Source organism: Lissotriton helveticus, chromosome 3_2, assembly GCF_964261635.1.
Source record: "Lissotriton helveticus chromosome 3_2, aLisHel1.1, whole genome shotgun sequence".
NCBI classification, from domain to species: domain Eukaryota; kingdom Metazoa; phylum Chordata; class Amphibia; order Caudata; family Salamandridae; genus Lissotriton; species Lissotriton helveticus.
Window position 1 is genome coordinate 442133338 of NC_136062.1, and position 19372 is coordinate 442152709.

At 43.4% G+C, this 19372-nt stretch overlaps 1 protein-coding gene across 5 annotated transcripts in view; it reads left to right on the forward strand.

The window, feature by feature from the left end:
* The window catches only part of ALKBH3 (alkB homolog 3, alpha-ketoglutarate dependent dioxygenase), a 226971-nt gene that overhangs the window by 71586 nt on the left and 136013 nt on the right, over positions 1 to 19372 (forward strand). For 4 of the 5 annotated variants that reach the window (XM_078684346.1, XM_078684348.1, XM_078684349.1 and 1 more), the window contains exons 7-8: positions 4625 to 4713; positions 8820 to 9029. In XM_078684346.1, the coding sequence (XP_078540472.1) occupies positions 4625 to 4713; positions 8820 to 9029 (299 nt within the window). Of the gene's footprint in view, positions 1 to 4624; positions 4714 to 8819; positions 9030 to 9210; positions 9606 to 19372 lie in introns of those variants that run through there. The other variant, XM_078684351.1, reaches the window with a different exon arrangement.

Consider the following 19372-nt stretch of genomic DNA (forward strand, 5'->3'; position numbering starts at 1 on the left):
CCCTAGCTCAATTTAATGAGTACCTGCACTAATTTCTTTCCATTTAAAGCACTGCTGGTCTCACTGCAAATGTAATCTCCATCCTCTCCATTCGGTTCTAGAGCATAGGCGCGATGTATAGCGCTAGGAACCCGTCCTCTCTTGCCCACTGCCTACTTGTGCCCCATCACGCTCATATACATCTATCCTGTTAGCCTGCTCTGACTGTGGGTGACTGTCGGTGTAAGGCTGTAGCAGCACATCTCACCGCCAGCAGAGTGGGTTCACGAGTCAAACGCTCGCTGCTGACAACTTCTGTGATCTGCAGATCACAAGTTTGAATCGTGGCCCGGCCAGCACAGCCTTTCATTCTTTCGGGTTGATAAACTGAGTACCGTTACATTGGGTAATAGCAACACCGCGTGCATTCAGCCAGCATAAACTGTGTCTTGAGTGGTGCACTGACTGTATTTATTGCTCACACAATGTTCAACACGTCGTTTCCCCTCTTGACAACGTGTATACAAAAGAACCACAAGGGGGAGCCAAAGGAAAAGCTAACACCATCTGGCCAATTTGTTTCATAGGTTCTAGTTTATCATAGTATGTTTTGCATTTTATTTTTGTTTGCCTAGCGCTGAAGCCAGACTGTAATCTAAGCACTAGTCCTCCTAGAGAACTACTGAACTAACTACCCGCAGGACAACATTTGGAAAAAGTAGATTCTAAAAGTGTTCCTTCCTTTTGGGGTTCAAGAGGCAGCTTAACCCGAACCACACCACATTTAGCGTAACATCTACCCTAATAGGCGGGGTTTTCAAAGCACTCCTAAAGCGGCTCGCGGCCGATTCAAAGATTATATGGTCTACAGTTGTGTTGTGTATATTGCGGTATGAATTGTGGCCCTGCTGTTATTAATTGACACATTATTAGCACACGATCCGCTGTCAGTATTGCTTTGGGGTGCTCTTTGATAATCTGGGGTATAGAATTCTAAAATGTACATAGCGCTTTATACCAGTGGTGTGGCTACAAAGCACTGTCTGGGCAGTGGGTATGGGTACCCGTCCGTCCTGGAATGTATGGATAGTAGAGCACATGCTGATAGTATAACCTGTGTGGAAAGTACCAGGCATCGTGTGTGAGGAGACAGGGCTTAATTTGAGAAGGTGGGGGCTTAATTTGAGAAGGTGGGGGCCACCGGACTTATTTTTGGGCATCGGCGCTTGTTTATACTTCTTCCTGTATCTCCCGAGAGCGAGAGGGAAAAAAAACCACACAAATCGGGAGGGCGTAGAAGGCAAAGACGAGAAACCGGTCACAAGGGGATAATCGGGAAGGTGCAAGAGTAAGTTAAGGGTGCAGGGGGAGTCTATAGTGATTACATAGTCATAAGGTGGATTCTACACACCCACGGGCGGCGACCTTTATGTGCACCGGCTGCGGACCTCGGAGCAGGAGCTTCTGCCCTCCCCCCCCCGCGACTAGTAATTCAAACTGAGGGTAAGAAAGACATTAAAGATGTGATGTTCTCTGGCTGGACGGAAAGTTACAATGCGGAATGCTGCATGTTTTAAGTGATGTGGTGCACATGAGTAGTGATTATTCAGTTAACCATTTACTGATTGTTCCCATGATGTGTGCTGAGGCGGACAAACGGAACATAAAACTAAGGAGGAGGGATGTGCTAATATTTTCCATGGGCACGTTCATTGTGAAGGGTGTAGAGGATGATGCTAAGTAATGCGAAGCATTGCCCTGATTTACTAACCGTTAAAAAAAAGCCTGAAGGGAGATGGCAGAGGTTGGACCTGACCAACTGAGACGTCCATATAGTGTCATTGGTACAAACACAGCAGTTGGTGCACTTGTTTGTGGACTTATTTATTTGCACGTGTGTTTTGTGGCACGAACCTCTAGGCGAGGTGCTGCTATTGCTGTCAGGATACGGAGTCTTGCGCACATTTTCAATGTGGGGCACGGACGTTTCTGACTCAGGCCTTGACATTCATTCGGGGTCAGGGTGACTAGGTGAATGTGTTTCCGATGGAGGCCTGACAGCATGTACAGTGGTGCCTTGCAGGAAGTGCCTCTGAATGCGCGTCCTTGCGGCTCAGAAAGAACGGGCAGCAAAGGCATTGTTTGCGTTTTATTTTTGTTCCGCCCCGCAGGAAGAAAGATTAACATTTCAAGTGGGACGCTTTTTGTGGACTATGACAGGACTGTCCACACCAGAGTGAGAGATATTGATTGTACTGTCTACTGCAGAAAAGGGAAAACTCCTCCGGGAATTGCTGTGTGAAGTTGAGCAAATTGTAGTAAATCCAAAGGGGAGGGTGTAAAATGCTTGGCTGCTTATCATCCCAGCCTCTGGGATTATGCAACCGGCACGGCACGGAAAGGCCAATGAAGAGCCACAAAGCGGGGAATTATGTGGCCTATCATGCAATTAAAGGCTTGCTGTCTAGCGATTTTGACATTTTTATACAGTGATACCAGTCCTTTAAAAATAAGCAGGTTTTGTAAGGAAGACAACGGATACAATCTGAAGTCCCTATTCATGAGCAAATAATCATTTTACAGTGTATGGAAGCTCATAGTTGCTGTTTTATTGGTACTGTCCTTTCAAAATGCGAGAGTAAATTGGATTGTGTAAAACATCTACTACATCGTTGCATTAAACATGAAACAAGCCTGCACGTTCACACATCTGGTATTAAGCTGGTCCTGATTTTTTGGGTCATGTCCTGGTTATCGTGTGAAACGTCTTTACGTAGTTTTGTGTTTACCTTGAATTCACCAGGCAATAACTTACTGACCCCCTTCCTGCATGTTACTCTTAAAGATCTCCCACTTACGTATTCTCATCTTGAATTTCCTATATCTGTAGAATGTTATATCAAAGTCAACTTTCTGTGGCCCAAGAACTACTCGTCATCTTTATACCTAAGGTACAATAAGTTGATTTACAAGAGGAAGTTCTGTGGCATTAAAAAGGCTCATTATGGGGAATATTTTGTGAGTAAAGGCATTTTATGTGGCATGTTATATGTTATTTTTATATGTTTGGGTGTTGATGCAAACCAGATCCCAATGCAACGCTTGGTAGTTTTCAATAGCTTTGACTTCACACTGCATGTACCTAAAGCTACCTACGTCATCATCACATGAAATGTCTTTATTGATGTCATAGCTACATGTTTTCAATTGCTTTATTAACTTTCTTGCTCTCTGAAATTTGCTTGAAAATGCACCATTTGCCCACTGTTGTTTCAAAATGTTCTCAGGGACGTCCCCCCCAAACTCCCCTTATGACCGTCGAGTTTGCTAGCTGCGCTCACTCCCCCACAGGACACTTTGTACTTTTATGCCTCACCACTTTCAAATGTCGCCAGCCGCCCCTGCATCAGTGTCCAGCAAGAGCAGTGGTGTGAATCAGAGCTGCTTTCTTGTGCACTCGAGGGATTCTCCCAGATGTGTACAGCACTCTTGGAACACAGAGTATGGGTTTCAGGGAAAACCTTGACCTTAGAGAGGCTGTGCTGCAAGTGTGCCATGTCCCACGCGCCATCCTAGCCAGGTGTCTCGGTGGCCAGGGTCAGCGCTTGTCTGCCTGGCAGGTGTTCCTTGGTGAGCTGTTTCCAGGAATCCAAGGGGCTCGGTCGAGTTACGATCAATCATCATCAATGTATAATTACCAGGATCCCGTGCCCTCAACATAGCAATTGTAGTGCTCTGAGAGCATTTGTTACTATATCCAGAATGCACCAGGGCCTTCTAGTGTCCATTGGTTACTGTTGTCTTAATCGCCAGTGTGAGCAAAGTCCTTTCATGTTCCTAAAGTATCTTACCAGCCGCCTCCTGATGCCGGAGTCTGAGTTGGTCATCGTGTCTGCATTGGGATTCCTGAACCCTAACTTCTTCCTAGATTGTCTCAACGCCTCCAGGTCACAATCTCACGAGAGTCAATAGTGTGCTCCCACCCAGGCCCCGTTACACCAATGGTTCACCACAGGCACTCGCCTAAGGACCCTCTCAGGCCCGCTGACCGACCCCTGTCCTGGAGAACAGGCCTGGCAAGGACCGGCACATGCAGAACAAACCCCCAGTGGGGCTGAACTGGCTGCCCCAACAGCCAAAGCCATACAAACCTCACTCTCTCTCACGCATGTTGTCATTAGAAACATGTCGACTTTTCTGTGGTCACCTTTACTCTTTAGCTTTCTTTTTTTTATGTAAATTTCAATTCAGGTAACAGAGAGTTTGTTCATTCTGGGTGTTTGTAGCTCAAAATACTGTTACAAAAATACAGTCCGACAGGAATATTGCGACCTCAATACCATTTACCAAATATTATCTCACAGTAGTTATTAGATTATTAATTTTAATGAGGCGATATTTTTCACTGATATGTAGGATACTGTATTTCTGTGGGATGATACTTTAGTTTCAATACTGTGGTACCAAACCACTTGTGAAAATGTCCAAATAACATTTGGCCCTCAATAATGTCTCGATATCAGTATTTAATCTTGAGAAGATTTCTCCAACTTTGAGGCTGATGTGCCCCCTCCAATCCCCTTCTGATCACCTTCACTCCTCTGAATTCTTGATCTAATGATGCTCAGTGTCTTCCCACTTGCAGAGCATTCCTACCAGGAGCCGCGGCTGACCGCCTGGTACGGGGAGCTGCCCTACACCTACTCGAACAGCACCATGCAGCCCAACCCCCACGTGAGTATTCCTCTTGGTCTGGCTTGGTACAGTTCTTCTGCAGGAGGGTGTGCCGTCTGCTAGTGCTGGAGATGAGACCTTGCGGCGGGTGTTGGCCATGCACTAAGGGATCATAGACCTTATCCCAGACTCACCAGGGATCGCTGCCAGCCTGACAAAGATGCCCACAGCAGTGCCAACCCTCCAACACTCCGCCTGCAGGCATGCACGGTGTCAGGGGCTCCAGTCCATTCTCCGCCCCTGTACTTGAGTTAAGTGGCCTCTCTCCTGTGAGCGCCATTAGACTTTAGTATAGTTACCAGCTGAGAACCTCACAACTCATACTGACAGACTGCTGCAGTCACTAATAGATCACTGCCTTCTGTCTGGAGTCAGAAGATATATAACAACGGGGTTTTCCCTAATCCTCCTCCAACATCTGGGCAAAAGAATATCAAACTATACACATATAGTGACGTGGAGGAATTACCACAGTGCAAATATCAAAACGACACATTCAAATTCAATCCTATTCTATGGTACGCAGTCCCTTCCTATTTTACTTACTTACATTAATGCACATACCACCTCTGATTCCAATAGGAACAATTTATAAATTATGTTAATTGTTCTCTTGTTTTTATCAATACATAAAGTCCATCAATATAGCAACTCACAACAATAAACTAACTACATAAACATAAACAAAGGACAAATTCATACATTCAATTACGCATGAAACTACATATAATCATAAATTCCTTCCTACCCCAAACTTAGAGTTTTAGTGGTTGCTATATAACTGTGAGCAATCCAACTAAGAGATAGTCCTATACACAAGAGATGAACTCTTCAGCCTCTGAATCAGTCCACAATATGTGTATCGAATTTTTTAACAAGAACGTAATAATCCACTGGAATCCTCTATTCAATGCAGTCAACGCGTTTCGGCCCTATTCATCTGGGCCTCATCAGGACAAGGGTACAAGGAAATTACATCACCCAGTCGGGTGCCTGCTGGACATCAAAGTCCAATCGACAATAGTGGGGCACTTTCGGGAAAATTCAGAAATTCCAAAGTAAAACAAGCGCGGAGCTCTTTCTCCTTACTTAATTGAAACTCTCCAACCTGTTCTGCGATGTTGCAACAATTAATGCTGTCCAGAGGGAGAGTCACACTATGACCCATTGGCGTGCTTCAAACTTGTGGCAAGTGTTCAAGTTGCCGGCAACGCTCTTGGCTGCTCCGCGTGGCTAATGCGATGCAGCCATGAATGTTGCTGGCATCTTAAATACTCATCACTGAACATATTGTGGATTGATTCAGAGGTTGAAGTGTTCACCTCATGTGTGTATAGGACTGTCTCGTAGTTGGATTGCTCCTAGTTATATAGCAACCACTAAAACTCTAAGTTTGGGGTAGGAAGGAGTTTATGATTGTGTATTATCATGTATAATTGAACATATGTATTTGTCCTTTGTTTATGTTTATGTAGTTAGTTTATTGTTTTGAGTTTCTGTATTGATGTACTTTGTGTAGATAAAAACAAGAGAACAATTAAAATAATATATAAATTGTTCCTATTGCAATCAGAGGTGTTTTGTGCTTTAATGCAAGTAAGTGAAATAGGAAGGTACTGCGTATCAAAGAATAGGATTGAATTTGTATGTGTCCTATTGATACTTGCATTGTATTGATTCTCCCACATCACTGTCTGTGTATAGTTGTATCTGGAGTCAAGCACTGAGGAAGCGCTGCTACACACACCCTGTAATCCTACCATTCAACCACCCTACCTCCCAACTCCTGGGCTTGGAGTTTTTTTATGCCCCATAATTCTGCTGTGATACATTTACAGTAAATACGGGGCGAGAGCAGGGGCTGGAGGGGGGAGAGGGGGGTGAGGGTTAAACTAGTGAAAGCTGAAATGATACATACCAGTGACTGGGCTCCCTCCCTTCAGACAGAAATGTTTTAATCCTGTGTCCCTGGTAATGCTTAATTTATAATAGAATGACAGCGGGGCCCACGACCCTAGCAATGCTTTGTTGTTCACTTAATTAAACCTAATAATATGTCACAATCAAATTACCATATAACACTTCGTAAATATATATAATTCTAAAAAAATCATCTTAAAATACATTAAAACCTTCATGATGTATTCAAAGCTTCGGGGTAGGCACTAGTTTTAAAAGCACCAGTCTACAGTTATTACATTTCATAGGTCTTTTTGTACTTGTTAGACTAATTGCGACCAAGGTTTCCTATTTACACTGTTAAACCACAATTCAACTCGTGCAAAGTAGTTAATAAAGTGCAACGTGCCTTGCTGGAAGCCTCTGTTATCCTGATACTAAATAATAGAAATGCATTAGACCAACCCAATTAGTACGTGCAATCATATGCCAAAACTAATTCTAAGCACAAGAATCTGCAGTTTTTGCATTTCATTGGCCTTGTTACCCGAGGTTCAATACCATAGCACTTAGAATAATACTGTTAGTTAGACGAGGATTTGATTTACCCAGGATGATAATTAAAGGGCAACGTGCCTTTGATAGAATCCTTTCTCTTCTTGATACTATCTGTTGATCTAGCAAAAACCACCCGGTTTCATCACACATCAGAAGTGCCCATAATACAAAATAGAAACTTACTCATTGTAGCTATGCCTCGCCCTGTCTACTTGTGTCTCTGTCAGCGAGCAGTAGTGTGCACACTTTGCAAGTTTCTCCTCGGCTATGGACATGTATTTTAAACATTTTCCTGAAAACATACGGTCCTCTCCCAGAAGACAAGCAATAATTACTTGTCGACATGTGCATATAGAGTGCTGGTTAAAATACTGTCTCAACAAACTCTAATGCTCTTCCACTAGGGCCGGGCAACAGCAGACGGCATGTCATTTCTTTAATTCGCCTATTCCAAGCTGGAGCATTAAAACGAAATCGGAAGTTTCCAAGTTGGAATCACAAAAGCTTTAGTTTTGAATGTAGTTCATTCAGGCCTCCCAGGTAGTTCTGTAATTTTAAAGGGCCATACATAGCGAAGACCAGCCAAGCATGGGCTCTATTTGCGAACACCTCTCTATCCTACAAAAATGAAACCTTTTTGCCAATTCCATACTTGACTCTATTGAATGCAATTTGAGAAAGGGATAAAGCCCAGACTTCCTCTGCTTTTAATGTGGATTCAGGCAATTTTAAATATTCATGTGCTGCAATATTTTAGGATCACTTATTGCCGCCCATGCAATTGTACTAAGTATAGATATCGTATCATTTTTTAATTTATAATAGAATTTCAAATATGCTCCAAGTCTACTTATGTTTTGTCTCCTAAGGCCAAAATCTAAACGAATTTGGGCTGGCGAAGCCTGCCGAGGTAGATTAAACAGACGGCGATAAGTTCCTACAATGACGTTATCTATTAGTTTGTCAGCTTTCCCTTTAGTAATAAATACTAAAGTTGTGTATTCTTAAATCCACCTCATGCCTCTGTAACTCCTTCGGTGCTCATGACGGCTCCCGACCGTCATGAGTCACAGTAGACGTGTGTTCATGACTGCCGGGAGTCGTCAGAACGTTAACGCTCTGCCCACGTGTGGTTAATTCCCCGCCTGGGCGGAAGAATTAATCAGTGGGCGGAGTTCTGTAGGCTTCCGGCCGTCTTGAGCACATGCCACCGTGATTTATGACTGTCGGGAGCCGTCATGAGTACCTGAGCGCCACGCCCAACCCCGCCCCCCTCGCACTGCGGTGAAATTTGTGCCACTTCGAAGGGGGCAATCTAGTACCCGGCACTGCCTGTCGTATTATCGCATCGGTAACATGTTACCAAATAGTAGTTTGGAATTGCAAATACATACTGATTCAGTATTTGGAAGGGGCGTGTTTAGGGCGCCTCTTCCAAATACCGACTCTGAATGGGATGCATTAATGTTTTGCGACCAAATTCCAAAACCCCTTTTGCTTTGAGAATGCTAACAACATATTTTTTAAATCAGGCAGGACGAAATGCAGTAAAGATGCCCATGAAGGCCAACTACAATGATAGATAAGCTGATTACTATGCCAGTGCTAATAACTGCTTTTTTCTGTCCTTCTTCGTTTGATTTTTACAGTGGCATCCATTGCTGACCATGCTGAAAGACCGCATTGAAGAGGTGACTGGTTACTCTTTCAACTCTCTTCTCTGCAACCTGTACAGAAATGACAAGGACAGCATCGACTGGCACAGCGACGACGAACCCGCGCTGGGGAAGAACCCCATCATCGCTTCTCTCAGCTTCGGGGACACTCGAGTCTTTGAAATGAGACAGAAGCCACCACCGGTAGGCTACCACCGTATCTGGGAGTGGGAGGGGCATTTAAAGACAAGCCACGATACTCAACACTTTAAAAGTTAATTCTCAAACACAGATGTCTTTATACTAAACATTGTTCTTTAGCCCTCAAAGTTTTTAACCAGATATTCAACTGTTTCTTACACTTAACATTTCTGCACATTTACAGAATCTGTGTTGGAGCTTCCAGTTGTGAATGCAGCAGGGTCGTCGCTTTCAGTTCCGGGTGGTAGAGCCATAATGTAGAACTACTACAAAGAATTGCCCCAATGCTGAGGCTATTGGATACTAATTCAGGGGAACCCTCAGAGCACTTACAAGGGGATACTGGTAGGATGGGGGCAGAAGAATACTGGCTGTAAAAAGACAATGGCCTTGTAGCCAGGTTACCCATGCTTTTCTCATGAACAGGGGCTATTCTAATGGGAGAGGCTCCTAATATAAAGGACCTGCCAAGGAGAAAAAGGTTTTTTTGCAAATCCATTCATTTGATAACTTTTTTTTCGGTCAATTACCATAAAAGTGCAATAAGATATGTACAAGCACAGAAATAAAACCATAAATACTGACAATTTAAAAAGTTATTAAACATTGAGTTATCAAAGATGAGATAAAACAAAAGGCAAGGGGCCTTTATTTTTTGTTAGTAAAAACAGTTCTTCTCCGCCACATGCCATGTAAAAATCGGGAGACAGCAAAGACAATGGGAGGGGCAGTATCATATGTTAAAACTCTGCAAGCTTGTGCACATTGTCTAAAACCCAAGTTTCTACACAGTGGGATAATCCAGCATTTCCGAATTTCACTATATGCTGGGCAGAAAAAGAAAATATGTACAATGTCTTCCCTACAATAGTTACAAGCAGGACAGTTGTCCTCCATCGACTTTGCCCTTTTGGATGTCAATGCCCCAATCGGTATAGAGCCGTGCCTCAGTTGGATGTATAGTTTTCTTGCAAGTGGAGGCTGCACTACATCCAAGAATACCTCTGTCTTGGGTTCAACTTTCATCAGTAGGAACTCAGTAGACAGCCTGCCCAGGGAAGTCGAGCAATACAGTATTTTGAGGTTATAAGACCTTACAGCCGCCACTAATACAGACCTTTGCGTTCTCACGCAGCTGTCCTCTGGTGTGTCCCACAGTTGGGGCAAACCAATTTGATAGAGGAGAGCCTTTACATGAACCAACCAGGATATATTCTTGTTCTTTAGCTGCCCCCAAATTGCAATGAATTCTGCTCTAAAGGATGCAAGCTCCGGCACAGACCAGAGCCTTCTCCAGTAGAGCAAAGGTCGTGCAGCTGCCAGTTCGTTAATGGGTTCCAAGCCCAAATCCAACCGTAGTGGTATGAGAGGCGTGCTTTGGGGAAGGCCAACCAGATGGCGCATGAAGGCCTGTTCTACCTTAAGTAAATTATATATGTTCGTGTGTCCCCTAAGTTCTGCAGCATACAAAGCTGCAGACCTGACTTGTGTTTTGTAAATCTCGAGGACAGGGGTAACTGGTTAGAAAATTGAGGCTCTATGAAATCTGCCTATGCCTCCCATAATCTGCGCCAGTCTCAGGGAAGATTTGGAAACTTGATGGTCCCATGCAAAGTGCTCGATCAACGTGACCCCCAGGTAGATAAAAGTCTTAACTCGTTCTAGGGGAGTTCCATTCAGTGCGGGATTTGGATGGGTGTTCCTCGGGGGATTGAAAATCATAAACTTGGTTTTCTCCATGTTAACCTCCAATCCCCGCGAGGCACAAAAGGTCACAAATCCATCCAGGACCCGCTGGATGCCCGATGATGTCCGCGACAACAACAAAGTGTCGTCTGCGAACATCAGAGCGGGCACCCTGCCAGTGGCCAGGCGCGGAGCATCGTTATCCCTAACACCGTTGAGTTCATCTATCAGACCATTAACATACAGGCTGAAAAGAGTGGCCCTGACGTACGCCCGGGTAACAGGGAAACGAGCTGATAATTCCCCGTTCCTCCCACACTTCACCTGTGCATAATTCCCTGTGTGAAATCTAATTAGGGCATCTAATAAATAGGGGGGAGACCTAATTCCTCCAACACCGTCCAGAGCCTCTCCCTAAGTACCAGATCGAACGCGGCCCGCAGGTCCACAAAAACAAGGTAGAGGCTGCCACCCTCTACTCTTGTAGTTTTCCAGTATAGGACCTGGAGCCGGAAGATCTGGTCCATGGTCGAGACACCTGATCTAAATCCGGCTTGGAGGATGGTCAATGTTTTATTCTCCTCCATCCAGCCCAGTAATCTGTCAAGTAAAATTCGCCCATCAGTTTCTGGGTAGTGTCCAGTAAACTGATTGGTCTGTAGTTAGATGTGACGAGCGGGCAGCCCTTTTTAAAAATCGGAACAATCTTGGCTCCTAGCCAGGTCTCTGCTAGTGTGGAACCCTGTAGGACCGCATTAAACAAGACCGCAAGGTATGGAGCCCAGGTTTTTGGTTGGGAACGGAAAAGGTCCCCCGGGAGCTTGTCAAATCGATTTAAACTAGCTAAAAATTCTTCTAAAGAACTTTTTAGAACTTTATCTAGCTTTGGTCTTCCCCTGTCCACCTAAAATTCAGTCGATCCAGGAATTATGTGAGGAGATCGCCACCTTTTTCCTGAATAAGGTGGAGGTCTTCTTCTCGGCCTTCAACCTCCCTATATTAAGAGGGACAGAAGCTTTAATTGAGGCAACTAAGCCAGTTACTGGCCTCCCTCTAATTTTTGATAAATTTGCTCCTTTATCTACAAGTGACAAAAAAATGCTCTCACATCAGCGAGATCAGGCTCCCCCTATGATCCGTGTCCAGTCTCGGTGGTCAAATTATCCCTGGGACCTATTGCCCTATCACTTACCTCCTTGTTTATTGCAATGTTTGAATTAAGTCACTTCCCCAAATCTTGGAAGTTAGCTTCGATACTTCTGTTGCTGAAAAAACACAATGTAGACCCTAAGGATCCTAATAGCTTTTGACCAATTTCGCGCCTTCCACTGCCGTCAAAATTGGTAAAATAGAAAGCAATTAACTCACAGCCCAGTGCCTTTTATGTGAAAATCATACTCTGGATCATACTCAATATGGATTTAGAAAAGGACACAGCACAGAGTCTACACTTATGAAATCCACAGAAGAAATCAGGGAAGCCTGGATCAGGGAGGCAAGGACGCCCTAATCATGTTGGATCTCTCTGCGGCCTTTGACACGGTCCATCATGACCTTTTGATGGATCGTCTATCAGCATGCGGGGTCCAGGGTAAAGCACAGAAGCTAGTAAAATCCATCAGAACTGACAGATCAGTAATTGTTTCTTTGGGCAAATTGTACTCCAAACCTTTTTCCCTACCATGTGGAGTACCGCAGGGGTCATCCCTTAGCCCTACACTTTTTAATGTTTATGTATCATCCTGGGCTGCCTTGATCAGTTCCTTTGGCTTTTCGCTTACCTCCTATGCAGATGACACGCAAATCATTGTGTCTCTGTGTAGTGTTCAAGTCCACGCAGATAGAGGTGGTTCGAAGAGGTTTATTCAGGATAGTTACAAGATCACATCAAGACCATATCAAGACCCCACCAGGAGCAGCCAGCAGGCAGCTCAGCCCAGTCAACTGTGAACATTTGACTCCTTACATTCCGTAGAATGACATCGCAGCAAGGTTCCACAGAGAGCAAGAAATACATTGGAGTCAAGATACAATACTCTGCTTCCAGGACAGGAACCTGGAAAAAGTAAAAGGTTCCATGATTGTATGGAAGCAGTCAGGATGTGGATGACACAGAATTGCCGAAAGCTCAACTCTGGCAAAACTGAGAACATCCTCTTCAGAAATAATAGCAACTTTTGGACCCCTAATTTGTGGCTGGAAAAACTGAGCACTCTTCCTAAAACCCACCAGGAAAGTTAAAAACTTGGGAGTCATAGTTGATGACAAACCAAACTTCGGTGAGCAGGTTAATGCTGTTGCGTCAGCCACCTTTCATTTTCTCAGAATGATCAAGAAAAGAATGCCCTTTCTGCCGGTGGACAGTCAGCGGACAGTTGTTACATCATTTATCTCATCAAGGTTGGAATACTGTAATGGTCTTCACCTAAATATTCAAGAACGATATTTGAATAAACTTCAACTGTTGCAAAACACGGCAGCTAGACTGCGCACCGGCACACCTAAATTTGCTTCAATCTCCAAGGAAATCAAAAGACTTCATTGGCTACAAATTAGAAACCGGGTGTGTTTTAAATCCGCATGCACCGTTTTCAAGACCCTACAAGAAACCAGACCAGAATATCTGAAGCGGCGGTTTCAATGGTACATTCCCAAAAGAACCCTTTGCTCCCTAGGAGCTAAGCTGGTAATAGTACCGCCAATCAAACAAGCATTAGCATAGCCATTAGGTCTCGCCTTTGGAACCTTTTAAGTAGAAAACAAAAAACTGTAGTAAAAGACTTCACGTTTATATTGACTTCGTATTTAGGATGTAGTAAATGTAAACGTGAAGTCTTACACTCCTGTTTTTTCTGTTTTTTTACTTACAAGGTCCCAAAGGCGAGACTTATGCCAATGCTTGTTCCTTTTGGCAGCCTGCCCCCAGGAAACTATGTCGCATTCTGGATTATTGGATTGTCTCCTTGCGGTAAAATAAAACGAGGGACACCAGCATCTACAAACACTTCCACGTCGTGACCAGGCTTCACATGATAGCATCTGCTTCGCCGATAACGTGATTGAGTGTGCATGATATATGAATATCGATTTGAAATTATTACCCATCCAAACACAAATGTAGCACACGGTAGAGTACACCGCATGAAAACATTTACAGTTGGGAGGACTGCACAGAGGAAAATTCTATCTCCCGGGACCGGAGAAGAGGGAGCGAGGAGTGCAGCAGTGTAGCAGTGTTGGGGGGGGGGCGAGAGTATGGGAGGGACGCTATGAGCAGGGAGAGGGCACGAGCATGTAGGGGGTGGAGTGACCTGCCAGCAGAAGCAGCGGAAAGCTCCTGCTGCGGAAAGCACCTGCTCAGGAGAGAAGGGTTAGCAGCTCTGTGGCAGGACGGCGTGGGTTTGCCTAAAAAGAGTCATAAAGCTGCAGGAGCCTCAACGAGAGAGGGGGCATGGAGGAGGGAGGGAAAGTGGCAGACAGCCGCAAGAAAGGACAATCTCAGCAGGGAGTGGTGCGCGCGCTCGTGTTGCTGGTAACTGCATTTAGCCAGGTAGGGGTGCATGCGCGCACGCGCAGTCTGCTCATTTTCAAGCACTGCACTCGTGCTTGTGGCGCGCCCCTGCTCGATCCCTCAAGGTGGATGCCCCCACTAGCACAAGTGTTTGCTTGAAAATGAGCAGAGCGACGGCTAAAGGTCCTCCTATGCAGCGCATGCATGCTGCGTAGGCGAGACCTAAAAAGCCATGTGGGGAGGGAGATGCTTTATTATTTACGCTGAAAAGGCCTGGAATGGTCTTCTTTGCCATCCTAGGAATGCCACTGACCACTTGGCATTCAGGAAAGGACTGTAAACCTGGCTATTTAACGTGTAACAGCGCCACAGCATTTTGTGCTCAGAGGATAGTAGCTGGCGCCAGGACACCTTCAGGTAACCGCTGGGCTTGAGAATGCATACAACTTAACATATTCTAATCTGGTCGCTAGAAGCATCTTTTGCCAACTGGTCTTTCAAGTCTGCGTGGTTTGTAAGAGTTCTGTGTGCGTTTAAAGTATTGGAGGGTCTTTTGTTCTGTACTATTTTATTTTAACTGTCAATCATTTAAAGTAACAGTTGCTTTATAGACTACTAATGTAATGCTTTTAGATCATAGTTCATAACATACTGATTGTCAGCAACCCATGTGAAAGGTACAGAAATGATACAAAACCTCTGGTACTGCACCCTTTCCTTCATTCATGGAATTTCTTTTATTACTTATGGTACTGCTGGGATATTTTTATACTAAACAAGAAAGCCCATACATTATTGTTAGCAACGCAAATAACTCACAGTTTCACAAATGCGAGACCTATTGAATTGCAAATGCTTGTTTAGCAATGTCTCTAGCTGTGGGTTTTGGGCCCTAGCTCAACTGAAACTTAGGGAAACCTAGCAAACCTGCACATTTGAAAACTAGACACTCTGGGTAATCCAGGATGGGGTGACTTGTGTAGCTTTCCCCAGCAAATGGCTCCAGCGCGTCCCCAGCATATTTTAATAATGGCCCCAGCATATTTTAATAATGGCGCAATGTGCATGCGCTAACATTCTCGGATTGCCGGGGGAGGGGTCAGCGATGGCACCATAAGCATTCTGCTGCTGTTTCTGGTGAGTGTATGAGGTGGGGGGGCCTGCTATTGGAGCTCCAGCCCATTCTCTATGGAGGGTGCTAGGACGTGCAGGACACGTCCTCAGTACCCTAGCACCCAAGAATTTAAGATAATCAGATGGGGGAGACGTGGAGAGAAAATGGGCATACATGTCTAACATAAAGTGTACAAAACTGAAGACCAATACTTCTTCAACAGGCTTCGATAATATTTCATTCACAGTCTCACAATTTCAGAATTGAATCATTTTCAATATTAATTATTTACAAAAAAATCATTGTAGTTACTCATGTATCCGACAAAGCCAATTGTCATGTCAGGTTTTAGGTGTATGTAGGATGTTGTGTTCTATACCTAGATACGATAACTGAAAGCACCGAGACAAAAATAAAAAAATACCCATCAGGTGGCACACTAGGGAAATCACAGAAATGTAGGTTATATAGTCAAGGCATGCCCCGTTTAGAGGCACCCACTTTTTTCATCCAACTTAAAGCCCTGTCTCCACATATGTCTATACTACTGATTGCAGCCCACAGCTGTGCGTGCTTCCCCAAGCCTGGTTAGAGCATTTTCTTCAAAAGTGAGACACAGGTCAAGCGCACACTTTAAAGGTCCCAAAGTTTTTTCGCTGCACAATTTACACACTACAGTATCTGTTAAAAATATTAGTGTAGTAATATTCAGTTTTTAATATATTCAGATTTTTCAAAGCTATACATATACAATTACTTTATAAACCACCTTGCAATCTCACTAAACTCATTATTACAATTTGCCTTAAAATGTGCCATTTGTAAATCTTTTTTCAGATTTTTCTTAGGGGAGGGCTCCTCGCCTCTTACAAACCCCCGTGTTTGTTCATCGGGCATGCTCGCTATGTCATACCCAACTCTTAGGCCTCACCCCTTTTAATGTCACCAGCCACCACCGGTCAGAGAACTTCCCCAATCATACAGTGGTGTGGGTAGAGGGTACGTAGACAGCAGTATCAATAATTTCCAAAGAATGTCCATTTCTGCAGTTCACGCATTATTCGCATATGTGCACAGCTACGGTGGTCAGGTTAAAGCAGTGTCTGCTTCTCAAAGCAAGTCTGTCACCACTAAGGCTTTTGCGTCCTCGTGTAATGTAACTGGTGCTCATGTAAAGTTCTCCAATACTTTTGGTTCAAGTTTGTGCTAATAAAAATTGCAAAAACAAAAAAAGCAATGGTAGCCTTAGGTCAGCACGTGGTCCATACTTGGCTTACTCTTAGCAGGTTAGACTTCCCCAAAGGGACCTTTCTAGACTACGGGCTTTATCGCAGGGCCCAGAGGCTGCGTTACCTGCAAGTGTCACACTAAGACACTGAAAGTCAGAGCAGCGACTCATAGCTAGGTGTGTAATGACGGCCATAGGCTTGAGGCGATGGTGGGGTTTGCAGCGGTGTATACTCTATACTGCGGTACTTGGTCATGGTAAAGGCGTTATTTCCGGTTCGCCTAAAAATGTCCTCAGACATGACAAAAGACATCTAGGGCCATAGCACGGATGCAGCGCATTTTCCAGGATTGCGTTAGTTGCACCTTTCGAAAGGTGCGCCCAGTGCAATCAAGGAAAATGCACTGCATTATTGTGAATGCACTGCCCCCCAGGGCAGCTGCGAACTTGTGCTGCCCTGGGGGGCAGCGTATTCACTTGAAAAATGAAGCTGCTGTTTTATAGCCACTTCTGGTTTCACAGTGCAGGCGGCAACCTGCCTGCACTTTTAATGGGGATTAGAGAGCCCCTTGCAGGTGGGTGCAGTCAGTGACTGCACCCCTGCAAGGGGATGTCTGGGTAGTTCATGGGACCCCCTTTTCCACCGCCAGAGGGCTGTGATCAGGGAGCCCACTATCCGTGCTCCTGAGAGCTTCTTTGCCTCTGTGCCCGAGTCTGTGTAACATAGAGTGACCAGATTTGTGTAGCTAAAACCGTGACAGTCCAGACATAAACATAAGACTAACACCTATAGCCTTCCCTCCACATGTGGCATGTCCCGTTTTTTTGCAGAGCCTTGTAGATTAGTATACATATATATATATATATATATATATATATATATATATATATATATATATATATATATATATATAATGTGTATATGTATGTGTATGTATATATGTATGTATATATATATATATGTATATGTATGTGTATGTATATATATATATATATATATGTGTATGTATATATATATATATGTGTGTGTATATATATATATAATTATATGTGTGTGTGTATATATATATTCACTGAAAAAACCATAGGTTATAGACCATATATAGTTAGGAATTAGCATTTACAAAACCTTGAAAATTCACTGAAAAAACGATAGGTTATAGACCATATATAGTTAGGAATTAGCATTTACAAAACCTTATTTTACTCACACAAAACCATTGAAATTCGCATATATAGTTAGTTGCACTAACTATATATCGCGCACCCGCAATCCACTGCTGATCATGTCACATATTACATCATTCATGACATGGTCAGTGACATCACTGATGACATCACTGATGACATCTCAAATGACATCACTGATGACATCACTGATGACATCTCAAATGACATCACTGATGACATCTCAAATGACATCACTGATGACATCACTGATGACATCTCAGATGACATCACTGATGAAATCTCATTTGACATTACTGATCACATCACTGATGACATCATTCATGTGATAATACGAAAAACCTCTTCAGACTCTAATATAACCTTAGATACACTCAGTGTAAACAGACACTCACAGACTGTCACTCATCCATGGAGTTACTCACACACCTAGTCAGTCATGCAAAGAATCAATCACACCTCCATTTCCTCAACTATACAGTTATACACACCTTACTTATTCAAACATATACTAACACATATTTACTCTCTTATACAATCCCTGATACAAGTTCACAATGATCCATACAGCCACTCACACATTCACTGGCTCTTATGCACAGTTATTTATATATGTCAACTCTCACATGTACTGTGTTTTACATATGTACTTACTTTGACATGTAGCACTGAGATATCCATTCACTCACCAATACACTCATGCACACAGTCAATCGCCCATACAGCTGTTTCCACATGCACTTTTTAACCCATACATCTAGTGAATCAACTGCTCACACATCTATGCACAGTCATACACCTCCCAGCCACCCACACACACACTCAGTCTCCCATACAAATACTTGGGCAACCAATCAATAACCCATATACTTACTCATATAGCTACTGATCAACACATGCAGCAGTTTACAGAACAACAGACATAATGATGCACAAATTAAGACAGTTTAGTCACTAACCCATGCACTCAGTGAGACACATTTAATCACTCACTCATACAGTCAGTCATGCACCTACTAAATCCTTCATCCAGACACTTATACATCCACTCATTCTTCAATATGTAAGACATATTTTAACTTTACAGAAACATACAGTCACTGGATGTTGTCATCAGTGATGTCATCAGTGATGTCATTTGAGATGTCATCAGTGATGTCATCAGTGATGTCACTGACCATGTCATGAATGATGTAATATGTGACATGATCAGCAGTGGATTGCGGGTGCGCGATATATAGTTAGTGCAACTAACTATATATGCGAATTTCAATGGTTTTGTGTGAGTAAAATAAGGTTTTGTAAATGCTAATTCCTAACTATATATGGTCTATAACCTATCGTTTTTTCAGTGAATTTTCAAGGTTTTGTAAATGCTAATTCCTAACTATATATGGTCTATAACCTATGGTTTTTTCAGTGAATTTCAATGGTTTTTTAATAGCAACTATCAAAAGCTGTAAAATGTATTCTTCTTTTAAAGGAAAAATATATTTTATATGTATTTAATATAATTTTTTTATGTATATAAATTTTTTGAGGGAACGAATTTATCAACTATCATGCTGAAGAAGAGTGTGGGGAAAAAAAAACAAAGAGGAGGACTAAGAGGAAAGAAC